General features: G+C 49.3%; 7 protein-coding genes across 13 annotated transcripts; 2 read left to right on the top strand and 5 right to left on the bottom strand.

Annotated features, from left to right (window-relative positions):
• Positions 1-23: 23 nt before the first annotated feature.
• On the bottom strand, positions 24-2,721 carry LOC136192433 (E3 SUMO-protein ligase PIAS1-like). 2 transcript variants are annotated; one of them, XM_065981038.1, is made up of 16 exons: positions 2,529-2,721; positions 2,117-2,471; positions 1,964-2,057; positions 1,843-1,911; positions 1,683-1,791; positions 1,512-1,625; positions 1,347-1,455; positions 1,226-1,299; positions 1,131-1,162; positions 1,010-1,072; positions 891-956; positions 748-842; positions 666-695; positions 334-618; positions 239-276; positions 24-188 (listed from the first exon to the last, which is right to left on the bottom strand). In XM_065981038.1, the coding sequence occupies exons 1-16, from the start codon at positions 2,568-2,570 to the stop codon at positions 156-158; spliced, it is 1,608 nt and encodes a 535-aa protein (XP_065837110.1). In that variant the 5' UTR covers positions 2,571-2,721; the 3' UTR covers positions 24-155. The 2 variants fall into 2 exon arrangements, with proteins under 2 accessions (XP_065837110.1, XP_065837109.1); XM_065981037.1 differs by having other exon boundaries at positions 1,512-1,628; positions 2,529-2,720.
• Positions 2,122-4,598, top strand: LOC136192432 (DET1 homolog). The gene is made up of 2 exons (XM_065981036.1): positions 2,122-4,121; positions 4,298-4,598. The coding sequence occupies exons 1-2, from the start codon at positions 2,710-2,712 to the stop codon at positions 4,515-4,517; spliced, it is 1,632 nt and encodes a 543-aa protein (XP_065837108.1). The 5' UTR covers positions 2,122-2,709; the 3' UTR covers positions 4,518-4,598.
• LOC136192431 (protein FAM227B-like) lies at positions 2,876-7,300 on the bottom strand. Of its 3 annotated transcripts, none has more exons than XM_065981033.1 (17): positions 7,087-7,300; positions 6,866-7,021; positions 6,743-6,807; positions 6,660-6,689; positions 6,475-6,604; positions 6,372-6,430; positions 6,268-6,303; positions 5,984-6,091; positions 5,795-5,924; positions 5,591-5,737; positions 5,413-5,537; positions 5,202-5,359; positions 5,077-5,154; positions 4,956-5,030; positions 4,839-4,908; positions 4,324-4,785; positions 2,876-3,924 (listed from the first exon to the last, which is right to left on the bottom strand). In XM_065981033.1, exons 1-16 carry the CDS (start codon positions 7,286-7,288, stop codon positions 4,576-4,578), a joined length of 1,779 nt encoding a protein of 592 aa, XP_065837105.1. In that variant the 5' UTR covers positions 7,289-7,300; the 3' UTR covers positions 2,876-3,924; positions 4,324-4,575. The 3 variants fall into 3 exon arrangements, with proteins under 3 accessions (XP_065837105.1, XP_065837107.1, XP_065837106.1); XM_065981035.1 differs by having other exon boundaries at positions 6,379-6,441; positions 6,500-6,604; XM_065981034.1 differs by lacking the exon at positions 2,876-3,924 and having other exon boundaries at positions 4,316-4,785.
• A 37-nt stretch (positions 7,301-7,337) lies between these two features.
• Positions 7,338-8,737, bottom strand: LOC136191868 (transcriptional repressor p66-alpha-like). Its single transcript, XM_065980281.1, has 2 exons — positions 8,490-8,737; positions 7,338-8,440 (listed from the first exon to the last, which is right to left on the bottom strand). Exons 1-2 carry the CDS (start codon positions 8,525-8,527, stop codon positions 7,423-7,425), a joined length of 1,056 nt encoding a protein of 351 aa, XP_065836353.1. The 5' UTR covers positions 8,528-8,737; the 3' UTR covers positions 7,338-7,422.
• Positions 8,738-8,774: 37 nt separating this feature from the next.
• Positions 8,775-13,180, bottom strand: LOC136191854 (MAU2 chromatid cohesion factor homolog). Of its 3 annotated transcripts, none has more exons than XM_065980262.1 (18): positions 12,044-13,180; positions 11,908-11,982; positions 11,762-11,854; positions 11,595-11,692; positions 11,356-11,536; positions 11,212-11,284; positions 11,099-11,160; positions 10,956-11,046; positions 10,809-10,906; positions 10,682-10,756; positions 10,568-10,633; positions 10,430-10,510; positions 10,263-10,378; positions 10,101-10,212; positions 9,960-10,050; positions 9,823-9,906; positions 9,731-9,777; positions 8,775-9,686 (listed from the first exon to the last, which is right to left on the bottom strand). In XM_065980262.1, exons 1-18 carry the CDS (start codon positions 12,272-12,274, stop codon positions 8,904-8,906), a joined length of 2,457 nt encoding a protein of 818 aa, XP_065836334.1. In that variant the 5' UTR covers positions 12,275-13,180; the 3' UTR covers positions 8,775-8,903. The 3 variants fall into 3 exon arrangements, with proteins under 3 accessions (XP_065836334.1, XP_065836335.1, XP_065836336.1); XM_065980263.1 differs by having other exon boundaries at positions 10,101-10,209; XM_065980264.1 differs by having other exon boundaries at positions 11,218-11,284.
• On the top strand, positions 12,194-13,496 carry LOC136191874 (adenylate kinase isoenzyme 6-like). Its single transcript, XM_065980288.1, has 3 exons — positions 12,194-12,507; positions 12,567-12,712; positions 12,763-13,496. Exons 1-3 carry the CDS (start codon positions 12,307-12,309, stop codon positions 12,950-12,952), a joined length of 537 nt encoding a protein of 178 aa, XP_065836360.1. The 5' UTR covers positions 12,194-12,306; the 3' UTR covers positions 12,953-13,496.
• LOC136191866 (protein Wnt-7a-like) lies at positions 13,263-15,751 on the bottom strand. 2 transcript variants are annotated; one of them, XM_065980280.1, is made up of 6 exons: positions 15,522-15,751; positions 15,356-15,468; positions 15,011-15,306; positions 14,637-14,914; positions 14,078-14,376; positions 13,263-13,908 (listed from the first exon to the last, which is right to left on the bottom strand). In XM_065980280.1, the coding sequence occupies exons 3-6, from the start codon at positions 15,067-15,069 to the stop codon at positions 13,447-13,449; spliced, it is 1,098 nt and encodes a 365-aa protein (XP_065836352.1). In that variant the 5' UTR covers positions 15,070-15,306; positions 15,356-15,468; positions 15,522-15,751; the 3' UTR covers positions 13,263-13,446. The 2 variants fall into 2 exon arrangements, with proteins under 2 accessions (XP_065836352.1, XP_065836351.1); XM_065980279.1 differs by having other exon boundaries at positions 15,356-15,751.
• Positions 15,752-15,766: the final 15 nt, after the last annotated feature.

Genomic DNA, 15,766 nt, shown 5'->3' with positions numbered 1-15,766 from the left:
GGGAAAAAAAGGAAAGATTTGTCAACAGACAATTTTCTTTGCAGACGCTGCAAGACCAAAAAACAATAGAATTCTTGCACTGACTAAATTCTCTATAAGGAGTTCTTCAATTTCAATTATATGTAATTAGACTTCCTCTTTATGAAGCAAGTCAGTCAATTTAATCCCCCCAAAAGAAGATCAAAGATCTGAAAGAATCACTAATACAAAAGACCAATAGCAAAGTGAAATTTATTACCTCTGGGCTGCCTTCACGTCTGGGAGGAGTCTGATTATCTGCACGACAACAACCGTATATTTGACGCCATGTGTTCAGAACTCTAACTCTCCTACCTTGACCGAAGGCACACGCACCAGGAAACGGAGGAAACGTAGGTGGAGGAGGAGCCAGAAACTGTAGAGGCGGCGGCTGCGAAGGCACAGTAGAGGCAGGGCCACGTAATGGAGGAGGAGGATGAGAAAGCGATGACAGTGCACATGAAGGTTGACTGTTTTGAGCGCTAGGCGCAGGTGGCTGTTGGTCTTCTTCGTCGCTGTCCAGGGTCAAATCAATAACAGGGACCCGTGCTTTGGAGGCGGGTGGAGTAGAAGGGACGCTGCCTCTCTTTCCAATATTACCTTGATTTCAGCGTGAAAAGAAGGAAATTTTATGTTGATCTGCTTACTTTCCGCGTGGGGTGATGATAGCGTGATCTCTAGAATTGAGGATAGTGACGCAAGAGACCACCCCCAATTCGCGTGTTTTACCTGTCCGCTTCTCCTTGAAAACACTCCACGAACCATCTTGACTAAACTCGATATCCAGCCCGCTTGGATTCGACGCCAGAATTTCAAGAAAGTATCTAAGTCAAGGAATCGCTCACAGAATAAATAAATCATAATCAATATACCCGTCAACAGTCAAGTTATCAAAAGGCAGACAATGATCACAGACAGGGCAAAGCCAAGACGACTTTCTGTCGACAAAAAAGTCAGTCAGGACGATTCCTAGGTATTACGTAAAGCTTACTTTTCGTTCATCTGTACATAGAGCTCCCCGTCAAAGCACTGCAAGTGCTTACAGTCAGGTCCCCTAAATAAAAAACACGCGCCTGGCTTGTGATGACAAACTCTCTTTTTTTATTACTGACCTGCACGGCAATTTCATTTTCATTTTTCCCAACTACGGTTATCAGAAAAAATCCCCCCCGTCAATCTAACAATAAATTAATCAAGATGCACGTACCGGACATAGTAGGGACACCCTCAGACTCATCAGAGCCACTTCGCTCTCGGAGGAATTCTTCAATTTATCCTTGACTACACCACCATAAGTTCACTTTTTCTCCGTCTTCTTTTTTGCTTACTCATTGCTCTTGTGTAATCCGAATTCCGAACTTTTGAACGCAACTGCGCTATCAAGTCAGAGCCAGCGACCGCTTTGACAAGGCTGACTTGAAAGGCATATGGCTTTCCCTATAGAAAAAGACCCAACTGAAGAGGCGCCTTTTTTTGAAGATGCGTCGTCTCACTTTATAGTCATCGTTCCAATAAATAATCAAAACGTTCTTCCTTCCTTCTCTTAGTTCACAATTGGACGTTAAGTCAAACGGATAGTACGGATTGGCTAAAAGCTTTTTAGAATCCTGCTGGAGTAGAAACGATAGAATTAAAATTTAAAAGCGCACGCGGCTTCTTCTCACTTTATAGGACAAGTTGTATGGAACGGGAAGTTGCCTGTCATTCATTAGAATTGAGTCAACGCTTGGAATTTTATCGCTTTGCTCGCAGCTTGATTCAAATAGGCAAAACCTTAAAAAATCAAATTCAAGAAACTTTAAGGTACGTCACTATTCTATTGACCTTAATATTAATTTTGTTTTATATGTCGTCACACTGTATGCTGCGGACGCTGAGATAACGTCAACACCTCTGAAAATGTCAAGTATGTGTATTCCACCCCAGCCACTCTCTCTCCACTCACTTTCCAGCCACTATTTGTTCAACCTGATTTCTCGTCAAAGAAAATTCACATCGCATCGAGTATCGCGACGTTCCATGATGCAGACGTGAGCCCCCTGAGAAAAATAGTCACGTGGGTGATTTTATCACCTCGTCATCTCTCGTTTCGTCGTACGTAAAAGTGACGGGCGAATAATGACGTCACACTGGTGAAAGAAGGCCAGCGAACGAAATCGGACGTCGATCGGAACGCAAGACGTCTCGCTCCCTTTCGCCTTTTTGGTCGGTGACGACGGCGGCGGCGGCGGCGGCGGCGGCGCGTGGTCGCCTCGAAAACGACGGGGCGCGCTGCGATTTCCCACGCGGGCTTCGAACTTGAACTTGATCGCTTCGACGAGTTCGGGAGCGGAGCTCATTATCAAGTGGTTTGAAAGACGATCGATGAGCTGTTGCTTTCGGCCGCTGCGCGTCAGACGCGCCTGTGCGAGAAGTTCCTGGAGTTCGGCGACGCGAAGAGTGTCGAGCATCGCCTGAAAACGGAAAAACGCGCTCTTTCTCGCTCCGTTTGCGTTCGATCGAGCGCTAACTCTGATTTCCGTATTGCTTATGGTTGGCTGAGGAGCGCTCATGTTCTGCCGAGGGGAGGCCAAGTTCTCAAAAAGAGACGAAAAGTTGGGCCAGCCAGCGCGCGTTACGGCAAGGGACTCGTTGATCACGTGAAATCTAGCTAAACAAAACAGGACGAAACAGGAGCGCACTCTTCTCTAGATGGAGTCGCCTCGCTCCTGTTCGGGAATCCCGCGTCGACGAATACCAAATCAAAACCTGTTGACTCGCCTTCGCCGACGTCAACTCGTCGCCTGTTATCCGGGCACTCACTGGCACGCAGCCCGCCAATTCAACGAATGCATCTTTCCCAATTTCACCGTCGTCAACATCGAAAAACCGGCGACATTCCTACGCAAATTCAGCCCGGACGGCCGACACTTCATCGGCTTCTCGCTCGACCAAAGTTCGCTCGAAATTTTCGAATACCAAGGCCCCTGTCTAATCGCGGGACTCGTTCGCGCGACTCGCGATCCAATCGAACTCAAACAGAACATCTTCAAAACGGCGTTCCGACTCAAGTGCGTGACGCACGTCGCGCCCGAACGCGAACATTTGAATCGCGAGTGCAGTCTCTTCGCGGAAAACGGTCGCTACGTCGTCGTCGCGTCGGCGGCGCTCGTTCCGGACAATCCCTATCCGTTCGTTCACGAAGTGAATCAGAACAACGAATCGTTGCCGCCGACCGCTCGATCGCCGCTCGAGGACTACACGCTTCACATAGTCGATTTGCACACGGGACTTCTCACCGATTCCAAAGCGTTCAAGTGCGACAAGATTTTCTTGCCGCACAATCAGGGTCTCTATTTGTACGACGACACGCTCGCCGTTCTCTCCGTTCAACATCAGACGATTCACGTGTTTTCGCTCGTCGGCGGCACGTTCGTCGCCGTGCGACGAATTGGACGCTTTTGTTACGAAGACGACGAGATCACGTGGATGACGTCATCCGTCGATCGTTGTGCGCCGCATAAGGATGCGATGACAAATGCGTTGAAACATCGACTATTGACGCACGTGTGGAAAACGGAAGCGAGTTCGTCGTCGTCACGTGCTCGACTCTTCTTCAAGCAATTCGACTATTTCGAACAGTTGCGCATATGGAAGATGCAGCTGCTCGATTCGCGTCTTCTCCTGCTTCGCTACGCGACCGAGGACGTCGTTCTGTTGAAACATCCGGATCCCAATGCCCAAGCGTCGCTCTTCGTCGTCTACGACATGGAAACGACGCGCGTCGTTGCCATGTACGACAATACGTCCGAACAGCTCTACGATCTTTTCGTTCGATTTGCGGATCACTTTCGCAATGCCGTGCCCTCCAATCGGCCCCAGTTCACGTGCTCGTCGTCGAGCAACGTTCACGCGCATCACAGTCAGCTGCGATTCAAAAAGACGATTACGAAGGCGAAATACGGCGGGCCCAGCGAGGCCGTCAAGCGCCTGCTCGCTCAATTGCCCATCAGCGCCCAGTCGTACAGTACAAGCCCCTATCTCGATCTCTCTCTATTTAGCTATGACGAGAAGTGCGTGTCTGTACTGGAACGGCCTAAAGCTTGCGGCGATTTTCCTATTAAGTAAGGGGGGAACCTACAATCTCTTAAGACAGTAGAACCTCATTAGATGATATCAAAGTTTGGGTGGGGAGCCCTTAGCTAACATATTGGGGTTTCAGGGTCACTTTTATAAAGAGGTTCAACTGTATTATTATATTGACGTTAGGAAATAAGACGGGCTTTCTTTTTTGCTCTAGATTCTTTAGTCGGGAGTCTGGCTTACTGAAGTTTCGCTTGCATACTGAGCACTTGGGCACGCAGGTGAATCCGGCTGTGGCTGCTATGGCTCGTCGACTCGTCGCCTTTACCTTCCATCCGACCGACCCCTTTGCCGTTTCGGTACAGAGAGTGAACGGAGAGTACGTCGTCAGCTTCCACTTTCGAGTTTTCGGATGCGGCAATGCTGACTGGATATAGTGCAAATAGATAAACGGATTAGATACGTATTTTTGCATGTATATATACATATATATATTTATTTAAAGTCGCTCATCATGCTAAGTCGAGAAGCAGACCGAGAAACCGTTCTCGACGTTGGAGACTCGTTCGTGCCCATCACCGACGCCGCGCTATCCCTTTCGCTATTTCCCCCTTTCGCTGCTGACACCAACGACGTCTCGCTCAATCCCAGCGGATCAGCAAGATCAGCGAGGACGGAACCGACAGCAAACTTGCCCCCAGATGACTACCACGCGGAAATTGTCGCGTCCAAGCACTTGCTTACTCGTATTCACTTACTATGACTCCCATTAGCCTTTCACTTAACATTTTGACTTCGTGCTGGCGTGACATGATTTCTTCGGTCACCCTATGAAGCATTTATACAGCCACTGTTACAATTTTTCTATCCACTACTTTTTGAATTCCGAATCTAGTCTCCTTTTCTCGCGCCTAATTCTTTTCTCCTCAGCCATAAAGGCTGCGTGCTCTCTAGTAGCGAAAATGATCAGCTTATACATGATCTTATTTAGTGAACCTGTTAAATTCATTGTTAAGTTTGTTTGATACTTTCTTGGCGTGCCGGATAAAGTCCTTATAGGTAGGACCAGGCGATCTAATGCAAAGCAACAATGACTACTTTCTTGAGAAACTAGAACGTACGGTAGCTTAGCAATCTGCGTTCTCGTCATTGAATCGCGAGGCAAAGCGCCTTCTGCGAGCAGCTGCTTCGACTGCAAATACTGCGTGACGAGAGGACTGCGCCCCTTCGTGTCAAAAAGAACGCGCTCGCACAAAGCCCCATGCCCAATTGGATGAGACTAGAGTCATACTACAAGTCTATGCAACTAAATCCATTCGAAAAAAAGATCACCTCCTCCTGAAAAGCCAATTCAGCTAGTGGAGAAGACTGTGCTAACGAACGTCGAGTCGACTGTCGATGCAACCCGGGGACGTGATCAAAACTCGGCCCTCCCAAATCAAAGGAGAGCCTACTGCCTAAAATGAGCCCCCTACAGTCGCATTTACACAGAGAACAACACCGAGGATACCTTTCTGGGTCAGTTTCCGTAAGGAATCGTTCTGAGACGACGTACGGGGAGCGGGAAACTGGCTTTCTCCTCCTATTTCAGGCAAATAACCCGGGTCGAGTTGATTCACGTTCCAATGGAGCCAAGAGCGCGGAGGAAGTCGAATTCCTACCCCCAGAAAACCCTACGCTATCCCAAAACGCCGCCGCGTCATTCTTCGTTTACCCGTCATCCACTCGGAGAGCAAATTGGCGAGATAGTCTTTGAAGTCGTCCGTGTGAAAGGACGCTCTGGAGCCAGGAAATGCCTGGCAGAACGTTGAAAAAATAGCCTGTGCCATGCAGTCGGCGTAGTGCTAGATAAACGAATACTAAGTTGCCCCTTGGAGTGCACCTGGACACCCTGCTAATGGACCTTGAAGAATTTATCTTTGAAGTCGGGTTTCACGGCGGAAAAGAGCGCCACAAACGAGTCTGCAATGCGCCCGAACAATTTGGCTTTCTCCACGCCGCAAGATTGTGGCTAGAAAGAAGCCCGATCACACCCAGACAAAATCAGTTACGCTAAGCTGCTTTGATCGTCACTGCTCCCCAGGGGTCCGGAATTTTCGGAAGGGGAGACAGGTCCTAATCAAAGTGGGCCGACGCGACCCCCATCCCCCCGAGGATGTTATTCTAATGCATGGATCTATTTTTTACCTGGAATCGATCCAGATAAGACCACCAGAATGCATCCTGTGAAAACAAAACATAATGAGATGACGCAATCATATTTGTGTCAATTTAGAGATGATTTATGTCACTTTTAACCTGGAGGAGGGCCAGAGACGCCTCGGAGACAAACAAGCGCTGCCACAGCTTCCTAAACCCAGACTAAATATGCGCAAACAAGATTAATCAAGATGCCTCTCAAAGAGATTTGTGCAAACACCTTGAAAGATTGAGAATTCGATACGTGAACCAAGACCTGAGGCGATTCGAGTTGAGCTGGAAGTGGAGTCAATTCGTCCTCTTTGAACCCGGGATAAACGAAGGTCTGAGAGAGAGAGTCAACGAATCGACGAGATCGCAACCGAACGCGCATTCGCCACCTCCACAGAACGTCCAGACGTTTCTCGGGCCTATATACGACGAATTGGGGGTCTTAGCTCCACAAGCACTGTAGAAAAGAAACCTGTTTCTGAAGTGTTGGTTGACGAGAGGCGACCACAGCGTGATCATACAATTCCGTGAGGAAAACTGAGTGGGCAAATATTTCGACCCTCTGGGAATTGTCTTTTCTTTTTCTTTTGCTCACTTGGATGCGGCGCGTTTCTAAGGCCCCCCGTCACTGTGCTTATGGCCATGGAAGGCCGCTCTCTTGTTTCGACAATATGGTCTGTTATTTCCATAAGGTGTTTTTCTATTTCGAGCAGCTGCGATTCGACTTCTTCCATAATCGTTATGTCTAGGGCTAATTCAGGGAGCTAAGGATTCGTTTTTATACTTTCGACGTGTTCTGTAGCGTCAAGAGGATACGTGCGTGGCGTCTAAGGTCTTCTCTGAGTTCGTTTATCGACGAAAAGTCCCACGATAAGGACGGGGGATCTTCTCCGTCGACGCGATCGGGCCAATTTGGCTGATTCGTCCTTTCCAGCCATTCTTCCGACGACTTGGGAGGCAATATCGTCTCCTTTTTGCCGCCCGTCGTCGTTTCCTCGGCTTGGAAACGGCCAAACATCTTAGAAACCTATACGGGATACGCAATGCATAACGCCCGGATAGATAGATAGATAAGGTAGAACACAATATATCTGTTCATCATCATAAATTAGTAAATCTACTACAGTACTGACCCAATATTCAAACGTCACGTCACGCGAGAGCTTTTTCGACCCCAATATTTTCTCCTCCTCTGACAAGCTTCGGTTGGCCCACACCACCACCGCTATTACTAGTACTAGAGCTACTTTGTTGCATAGAATAAATACCGCCTTGTTGTCTCTGTTGCCCCAAACTACTGCTACCGACGCGCCAAACTTTTTCACCTTTCACTCGAATTGCCTCGTCGAGTATCTGCTGCTTCATCTTCAGTTCGAATTCCTTTTCCTGATGACTCGCCTGATTGAATGCGGACTGGAGTCGACGACTGTGCTGATTGAGAAGAGCCTGTTTGATGCGCGAATTCTCGCATCGTTCGCACACAATGCACTGTTTCTGCGCGTCGCGAACGAGACGCCAAACGGGCGAGAAGTCCAAGCCGCAATTCGAGCACTTCATATATTGATTCGTCGTCGTGGGCGCCGAAGCGGGGGCGGTGGCTGCGGCCACGCCCCCGTCGACGTTTGTATCAGTCGGCAATTTTCCCGTCTGAATGAATTCGACGACGATTTCGAGACCGAGTAGGGACGTGAAGTGGGAATTTCCCGTCCACGGGCAGAGGGGCCACTGATCGGGCGGCGGACGCGGACGCGGAACGTTCGCCACGCTTCGTTCGAGTTGCTTGTAGAATTGCTGTCGCGACGCGATTTGCTTGCCTTTGATGCGTCGCTTCGCTTCGCGCACGTCGTCGTCCGATACGGTGACCGATTCGCGCCCGAGACGATTCGAAAAGTCGACCGGGCCCCCTTTCGGGGCGCCGACCGATTTTGTCGATCGACCGGCGAGACAGTTTAGTTTCGTCTTTTTCGAGACGGAATCGCGAAGCGACGGAGACGGCGACGGCGGCGGGGGCGGACCGTTCGGATAGACGAGCGGAGGCGGCGGTCGTTTTCGCTTCTGGCGCATTTTCACCAGTCGTCGTTGCATGTGGTGAAGTTTCGCTTCTTCGAGGCGCAATTCGTCCTCTAGTCGGCGCAATTCTTCCTCGTCGACGTCGCCGGATCGTTCGTTCCTAGAAAGACGATCGATACGACGAATTGGACGACGTTTGACGAGTTTACTTCGATGCCTCCTGGTCGACTTTCGTGTCGGGAGCCATTTTCGGGCGTTCGATGGCTCCAAAATGCCCGCGTTGGCGCGTTCGCGTCGGTCACGTGTTGCGAGAACGACTGACGTCAAGTAACGCCTTCTTACGGGGTCTCAGCGTCGTTTCGCGATCGTGCGACGACGACTGAAGACGTGCGGTGCCTGGAAAGTTACGGAAACGGCGATTCCGCGAGGCCAGACGACAGCACGGACCAACTCGTTGAAATGAACCAATCGCTCTGTCCTCACCTCCTCACGTGTTCGTGTAAAGAATAATTTAATTAAGATCCGCCAATCACATAGACGGTCTATTGAGGAGTTTCATACCGCTGACGTCGACAGGGTAGTAACGCTAATTTTTCTGAAAGATAATAAAAGTATCTTGGTCTTTAGAATCTATAGCCTGGGTATTGATAATTGGGTTGGTAAGGAAAGGCAGGCTGATGGTGATGCTGCTGCTGCTGATACTGCTGCTGATCATAACGTCGAGTTCTCACAGCCACTTGCGGAACTTCATGTTGAGGCCTGACAGTCACTTGCGGAATTCCATGAGGCTGTTGAGGGAGATGATGCAATGGCAAATGTGAACCCAAGGACGTTGCTATGGGTACAGTTTGTTGTTGAACTGGAAACGCGGAGGCACGTCCAGGTGAATGAACGGCAAACGCTGGAACGGAGTAGGGCGAAATTTGTACGGGCTGGCCTACGGAAAACGCGGGGTGATGTAAACCCGACGCTAGAGAAGGATGAAAATAGGACTGCTGCTGTTGAAAAGAAGGCGCATCTGGCATTCGATTCCACGCCTCGTCCCGAATTGGACGTCGTGTTAGACTGCTTCGCCTAGCAGAGTCTAAACCGCTCAGTTGATGAACAAGCGGACTGGATTGAGTAGCTGATGGAATTGGCTTGCGATCATTGTCCGTTTTGGGCGGCGTCAATGTCGCCGCCGCCGCTGCTATCGCTTTCTTTGACGGCGACATCGTCGCCGCCGCCGCCGCCGTTGCTATCACTTTCTTCGACGACGGCACCGTTGCCGCCACCATCACTTTCTTTGATGGTGACACCGTCGCCGTCACCAGCTGTGCCTTCCTTTTCTTCTTCTGTACTGGTTCTGCGATCGTCGCTGCTGCCGTTGCCGTGGCTACAGTCGTAGATCCAACTTCCGTTCCCCACTACACAAAAGATCAAGTTATTGATTAATTCTTCTTCTGTTTACTTTTATGAGGGAGAAATGCTCCTGGCATTGCACCGCCGCTTTTCGCTCTGAATCAAACCTTAGAGATGTATCTCAAATAATCAGTCGCAAACCTGTGGCTAATTCTTGTGCCAACGATTTTCCTCTCTGGGCAAACCTCTGCGTCATTTCGGCATTTTTGTTTCGTTCGTAGAATACTAGATAACCAGCAAAAAAATGAAAAAAAATTAGTATTGTATTCTGTGTGTACACTCTATCATTTGACAGCATCGTAGCTCTTGTACTTTATCTGGAATCTTAGTAGCTTCGTCAAGAGCCGGGAAGAGCATTCGCTCTGAATTCTAACAACGTACACTGAATCCGCTTGAAAACATAATTAAAGGAATTTTACGTCCGCATTGCCCTGATGCCAGAAAATCTGACCGAGAAGCAACAAGGATGACGACGTAATTCGTCTCAATCCTCGGTCGTTTGCCTTGACGAGAGCGCTCTGTAACTTTCTACTGAAACGGAACAAATGTGGGCGTCATGCGTCGTTCAAATGCGTACGTACCCGTCTTCCAGTCTTCCATATCGACAATAATTGGCTAATCCCTCGACGTAGTCTATGCCCACTCTGTGCGCTATGCCGACTTGGGATTTCTCTGCTTCGGCAATCAAACTCGTCGCCTCAAGTGAGAAAAAAATGCTTCGACTCTATTCTCGTCATCATCGTCATACCTCATCGAACTTTCCCTCTTTCAAATGCTGAACAATGACGTTGAGCAAAGCAATGTGTCGCGCGTGACAATCCCTAGATGTCTAAAAAAAGAGTTTCCTCCCCATCGACATGCGACATCCTTATTCTATTGAGAAAACCTCAAGAACGGCACGGAAGTGACTCTTCGCCCACTCCAGATGGTCGACAGCTAATGCATAGAGTCCCTATACAATCAATTAGAAATCTACACACACAGATTGCTAGCGGCGCACCAGAAGAAGATGAAAGGACGCGCGATAAGATGACGAAACGTTCGGCTTCTGATACATAAGGGACAGCTGAGAAAGCTATAGGCAAAATTATGCACGTGACAGAAGCGCTCGATCGAGAAGCGCTCACATCATTGACCATGAGCGAGTACTTTCCCCGGATGAGTTGGCATACGGCTTTGAGCTGTACAACATGAGACATCAGCGTGATTGCAAGGGGACTCTCATCTGAAATTTTTTCTGTAGTCTAAAGTGATGATGTATGATGATGCTAAACCTTTTAATTTTTTGAAATGATTGACGGCTTTGTCTGTGTACTTGAGAGCCTTTTCTGTTGATCCGGTCTGAAGCGAGTGCAATAAGTGAGCCTGTATGTCCAAAATAGAGAAAATTTGCGTTTCCATGACAACTAATTTTTACCAAATATACTAAAATGATCAGTTCGTCCTCCTTCATCCATTCATACCACCCAATATGTGAAACTAAACGAGTCTCCCATGACAACCTCCCACTATATCTTTTCCTCTAGATACCTTCACCTTGACTACCGGCATCCTTGCCAAAAATTCCCTGCAACTGTTTAAGACACTTCATAGCTTCCTTTGCCTATAAAGAAAGAAACCGATGCAGTGCCGTCATCGTGGAGGCTGATTCATTATTCAAAAATTGTCTGTGACCTCTCCCGTTAATAACAAGCTCAACGCCTTCAACGTCAGACAGCTTATAAGCAATTGCCTCCTCTCCTCGCCCACTTCATGTGCGGTAATGTAAGCGGAACATTTCGTCAATATGTGCAGAGCTTCCGCATGTCTTTCTCGTGTGACCAGACACTGGGCCTCACCCAACTGACACAACAGCCTTCAAAGAAAACAGCACTTCGCCTACAATAACACCGTAACAACAATCCAATTCTCACCGCAACGAATGACCGTCTTTTAATTTTTCCGCCATTTCGCTTCCACGGCGATAGTCGCCACAAGCGTCTGCAACGTCTCCCTTCCCCACGTGGGCTTTCTAAACAGTCAGATGTTTTATCAAGCAGACTTCCTAGGCAACAGAGAACAAAATCTCTTTCTCACTCACCGCCATCAAAGTCATAAGGCATGCTCTCCCACGGTCGTCTCGAAAGTATTCCAGACCACCTCGGAGAAGTGCGATAGCGGCATCGAAAGCTTTCTTTACCACATGATAGTATCAGAAAATTAAAAGAGAACACCGCCCACGTTCACCTCGCCGATGCAAATTCGACCCAACAGGAGAATGAGTTCTGAATTGACCACGCCCACGCTGCAATAAAGTTGATGCTGCGGGAAGACAATTTTCTTCCTATCCCTATTGATCTTTTTGGCGCGTGTGTGAATTCACCGCTCGTTCGAAGTGTTCTTTGGCTTTGCGTCTTTCGTTCGAGTGGTAGAAAAAGAGCTTTCCGAGCTCGAAGCGAACGCTCGCTTCCTCGTGGGGAAGAGACGTCGGCGCGACGGTGAGGGCGCCCTCCAAGCACGCTCTCGCGTCGCCGAATCGCCTCTCTTTGAGGAGAACGTAGGCGAGACGTAGTAGGGCGACGTATTCCGGACGAAACGTCGGCGGCGTCGTCATTTATTTACGCATGCGGAGACGAGTGTTCGAAAATGGCGGCGGAAGCGACGAGTCGACGAAAGCCGAACGTTCTCGTCACCGGAACGCCGGGAACGGGCAAGTCGTCGACGTGCAGCGAGATTGCTTCTCGCACGGGCTTCGAGCACGTCGACGTCGGCGCTGTGGCAAAGGATGGCCAACTTTATAGCGGATTCGACGCCGATCTAGAATGCCCTATCCTCGACGACGATCGGGTACGCACGAACGCTAGATTGATTGGCATTAATGACCGACTCATCGCCGAACATGCCAGATAATCGACGAACTCGAAGACAAACTTGCTGAAGGGGGAAAGATTGTTGATTACCACAGCTGCGATTTCTTTCCCGAGCGTTGGTTCGACGCTGTTTTTGTTCTGCGAACGGACAATACCAAACTTTATGACCGTCTATCTCAGCGGTAAAGCCCTCGATACACTACAGGCATCTCGAGTAATTTTCCTTCGCCAGGGGCTATGGTCCACAAAAATTGACCAATAATATTCAGTGCGAAATCTTTCAGACGATTCTCGAGGAGGCACGCGAAAGCTATCGAGATGATATTGTTTTTGAATTGCACAGCAACGAGCCAGACGATCTCGATCGAAATGTTGATTGCATAGTAGAATGGATTGACAAATGGCTTGTAAGGCGGACATAGACTATCAAAGTCGAGCCGGTTCATTACCGGCAACCAAAAATAGTCTTTTCGCACACGCGCTACTTGATAGCGGTCTCGGCGTCCATACGAACACGTACATGCAAAATACGCGCAGGATGTTGACTTGCATTGTGGCCGACGCTCTCTGTTGGCCACCGTCCGCAAATAGGCGGACGGTGGCAGTTCCCCCCTCCCGGTAATGATCTATACATGAAGGCACTCAAACGTCGACCACAATTATCTGCCAAACGGGGTTGGAGGTCGTTTCGTTGTGACGCGCGCAGAGTTCCGCAAACGTCAAACAAAGAGGTATGCCCCCCGCTGCGAGGAAAGTCTGATGAATCATAATAATTGGCCTAATTGACAGACTATTCTATGCCAAACTGAAAGTCAAAGCTTCAAAAAATTTTTACAGTAGCATCTGAACCTTAGAAAAATTGCATGTTCTCCGCTTTGGGTTACATACAGTAGACTCTAGTGCGAGGGGGATACGCTTACTTGCACCTGTACTTCGTTCTTTCGACAATGCAAACGTCGCAAATGAGTTCAAAGCAGCATTTCAATTTGCACCGGCAACTTCTCTTTTTCTCCTCGATGTACGAGAAGTAGCCATAGCCGCAGCAAAAAGACGGACAATAGTTCGGTGCGCTCGGATCGTCCGAAATGCACTCGCGGCCGTGTATGCCATCGTAACCGAAAGCGGAATTCGGTTCGCACAGCGACGCCGAGTTCGCGTACACCAAGTCGGTGTCCTCGAACGTACCCGTCGTCGAATCGGCGCTCTTCAAGCGCTCGCCGTTTTTCGACAATTTTATCTGCACCGCCTTGTTGTATTTGTCGACGAGCGTCGAGCCGATGTGCGAGAACTGACGCAGCTCTCGATGGCACACTTTCGTCGCGCACGACAAGGTGCCGCCGAGACAACGACAGACGACTTTGACGGCGGTCGTCGCGATCTACAAGAAAAAGGACAAACAAGAGTCCGATTGCGAAATGATGAAAGAAGTTTTGGCAGAGCGACCGCGAGACATATGCATGAATAAAACATGAATAAACATGAGAACGGACGTTGCGACCGGACGATCGTTTCGCGTGCCGCGTACGTTTCCCGCTACCCGTTATTACCTTCGTTCCTGCCTCGTAATTGTGGACGTTCGCCAAAGAGTTCAGTCGATCATCGGCGCTCGTTTCTTCGTCCTCTCCTTCTTCTCCCGCTATGATGAAGTTCGAGGCGAGCGTGGCGGCGCGGCTCACGTCGTGCGAGCATTCGCCCCACTCGTACGTTCTGTTGCCGAAGGGGGGCAATTTCGAGCGCGACAAGCAGCCGCATGTAAGCGGTAACGATCCGTAGGAGCAGGCGATGGTAATAGAATAAGTGACGGCGACGCCGACCAACGAGCGAACGTAGGCCGCTTGCCGAGATCCTATACACAAAGCGGATGAGCGACGCCGTAGAGAAAAGAAGCCAGGGCAATGGCTTGAAAAACTGCTACAGGGAGGTCTATAGGGGCCTCGATTGCACTGGGTCAAGCAAAAACGACGAGGCTCGAGTTTTGTTAAGTGATTAGGGAGGAGCATCATTGCTAAACCGTTCCTTATGAGAAGAGTTGCTTTCTAAATCGCCCCGAGGGTTCCCGCCGGTTTAGGATTACTAACAAATCGATTCTATGCCGAGAAAACGCACCTGCCGTGAAGGCGTTGCCAAAGGGATCGGTGCAATTCCACTGACGATTCTCAAAGTCTCGCTTGCACGTATACACGGCAGCGTTGATTCCTTGAGCGATGGCGACGAGGAGGCCCTTCTCCGACTTCTCGCATATTTGGAACTGACCCGTCGTCATGTTGACATCGTAGCAGTCCAACGTCGGTTTGATGTCCTCTTCGGGAATGTGCACGATGTCGGGATCGAAATCGGGTCCGCGAAGTCGTATCTCTTCGTCTATCAATCTCTGGCCCAGATCGCTGCACGAGAGAAGAAAAAACATGAGCGAGGAGGCCAACTGGCAACCGAAGCCCGCGACGCAGAACAGAATAAACACAGAGGGACCCATGACTCACAGCCAAGTTGCTTGCACCGCGATGCAGAATAGAATGAGAACGATACAAGTCTGCTTCATTTTCAGGTCGAGATATAGGGGAGAGTTGCTGCTTCGACGATTCGAGCTCTACTGACCGCTCGATTCGGGATTGAAGCCAAATATATCTTCGTCGCATCATCATTGAAGACAATTTATGCAGGAATCTACGGATAAGGAAACTGCAGGGGATGGACGGATCGTGATGGTACTTATCCCTAATGCAACTTCTATTCCATTATATGAAGCAGAAGTGAGAACGCGGTGCGCTGACGAGATCTAGGAAGCAAATGTCGACATGATCACGATATAAAGAACCGAACCGGACCTGCCGTGGATCGTTGATTTGATTAATTTGCATGGACATTGCGTCAGGAGCAGAACCGCGCTACACCGGCATGTGAGCCTGTGCGGATGTGTGAATCACTTCACTATCGAGAGCTGCTGACACGCGCTCTCAAAGTACACTCGGAAAAGCGTCATCTGATTCAAACCGGAGTGCACAGCTCCATCAACCGGAAATGTCTAGTGTTCCACTCTAACTCTTTCTTCGAGGATGTTTGTTGACGCGATATCAGTGCCAGGACGCCTTGATGGCGTCTCTTCCCAATGCAAATGTCGCGCGCAAGATGGTAAAAAATCCGATTCGATTTACCCCAATTCAAAACCAAACGGGGAGGCGACGACGAAAAGAATCCGCGGTCACGAGTTTAGGTACGGTGACAAGCGAGTACCAACC

Source organism: Oscarella lobularis, chromosome 10 (assembly GCF_947507565.1).
Source record: "Oscarella lobularis chromosome 10, ooOscLobu1.1, whole genome shotgun sequence".
Lineage (NCBI taxonomy): Eukaryota > Metazoa > Porifera > Homoscleromorpha > Homosclerophorida > Oscarellidae > Oscarella > Oscarella lobularis.
The sequence above is the reverse complement of the archived record's forward strand: the minus strand, read 5'-3'. Positions and strand labels throughout refer to the sequence as shown.

Coding starts and splice junctions, on each gene's coding strand:
- LOC136192432 (XM_065981036.1), top strand. CDS start 2,710: ATGGAGTCGCCTCGCTCCTGTTCGGGAATCCCGCGTCGACGAATACCA. Junction 4,122..4,297: donor TGCGGCGATTTTCCTATTAA/GTAAGGGGGGAA, acceptor TTTTTGCTCTAG/ATTCTTTAGTCGGGAGTCTG.
- LOC136191866 (XM_065980279.1), bottom strand. CDS start 15,069: ATGAAGCAGACTTGTATCGTTCTCATTCTATTCTGCATCGCGGTGCAA. Junction 14,915..15,010: donor GCGGTGCAAGCAACTTGGCT/GTGAGTCATGGG, acceptor TCTCTCGTGCAG/CGATCTGGGCCAGAGATTGA. Junction 14,377..14,636: donor TGGCAACGCCTTCACGGCAG/GTGCGTTTTCTC, acceptor CTTTGTGTATAG/GATCTCGGCAAGCGGCCTAC.
- LOC136191874 (XM_065980288.1), top strand. CDS start 12,307: ATGGCGGCGGAAGCGACGAGTCGACGAAAGCCGAACGTTCTCGTCACC. Junction 12,508..12,566: donor CTATCCTCGACGACGATCGG/GTACGCACGAAC, acceptor CGAACATGCCAG/ATAATCGACGAACTCGAAGA. Junction 12,713..12,762: donor TATGACCGTCTATCTCAGCG/GTAAAGCCCTCG, acceptor TTCCTTCGCCAG/GGGCTATGGTCCACAAAAAT.
- LOC136191868 (XM_065980281.1), bottom strand. CDS start 8,527: ATGGCTCCCGACACGAAAGTCGACCAGGAGGCATCGAA. Junction 8,441..8,489: donor GTCGACCAGGAGGCATCGAA/GTAAACTCGTCA, acceptor TCGTCTTTCTAG/GAACGAACGATCCGGCGACG.
- LOC136192431 (XM_065981033.1), bottom strand. CDS start 7,288: ATGTTTGGCCGTTTCCAAGCCGAGGAAACGACGACGGGCGGCAAAAAG. Junction 6,808..6,865: donor TAGAAACGCGCCGCATCCAA/GTGAGCAAAAGA, acceptor TTGCCCACTCAG/TTTTCCTCACGGAATTGTAT. Junction 4,786..4,838: donor AAAGGCTAATGGGAGTCATA/GTAAGTGAATAC, acceptor TCCGCGTGGTAG/TCATCTGGGGGCAAGTTTGC.
- LOC136192433 (XM_065981037.1), bottom strand. CDS start 2,570: ATGAGCGCTCCTCAGCCAACCATAAGCAATACGGAAATCAGA. Junction 1,456..1,511: donor ATTGGAACGATGACTATAAA/GTGAGACGACGC, acceptor CTTTTTCTATAG/GGAAAGCCATATGCCTTTCA. Junction 1,163..1,225: donor GGGTGTCCCTACTATGTCCG/GTACGTGCATCT, acceptor TGATAACCGTAG/TTGGGAAAAATGAAAATGAA.
- LOC136191854 (XM_065980262.1), bottom strand. CDS start 12,274: ATGACGACGCCGCCGACGTTTCGTCCGGAATACGTCGCCCTACTACGT. Junction 10,907..10,955: donor TCATTTCAAAAAATTAAAAG/GTTTAGCATCAT, acceptor AAAAAATTTCAG/ATGAGAGTCCCCTTGCAATC. Junction 10,051..10,100: donor GGCATCAGGGCAATGCGGAC/GTAAAATTCCTT, acceptor GTACGTTGTTAG/AATTCAGAGCGAATGCTCTT.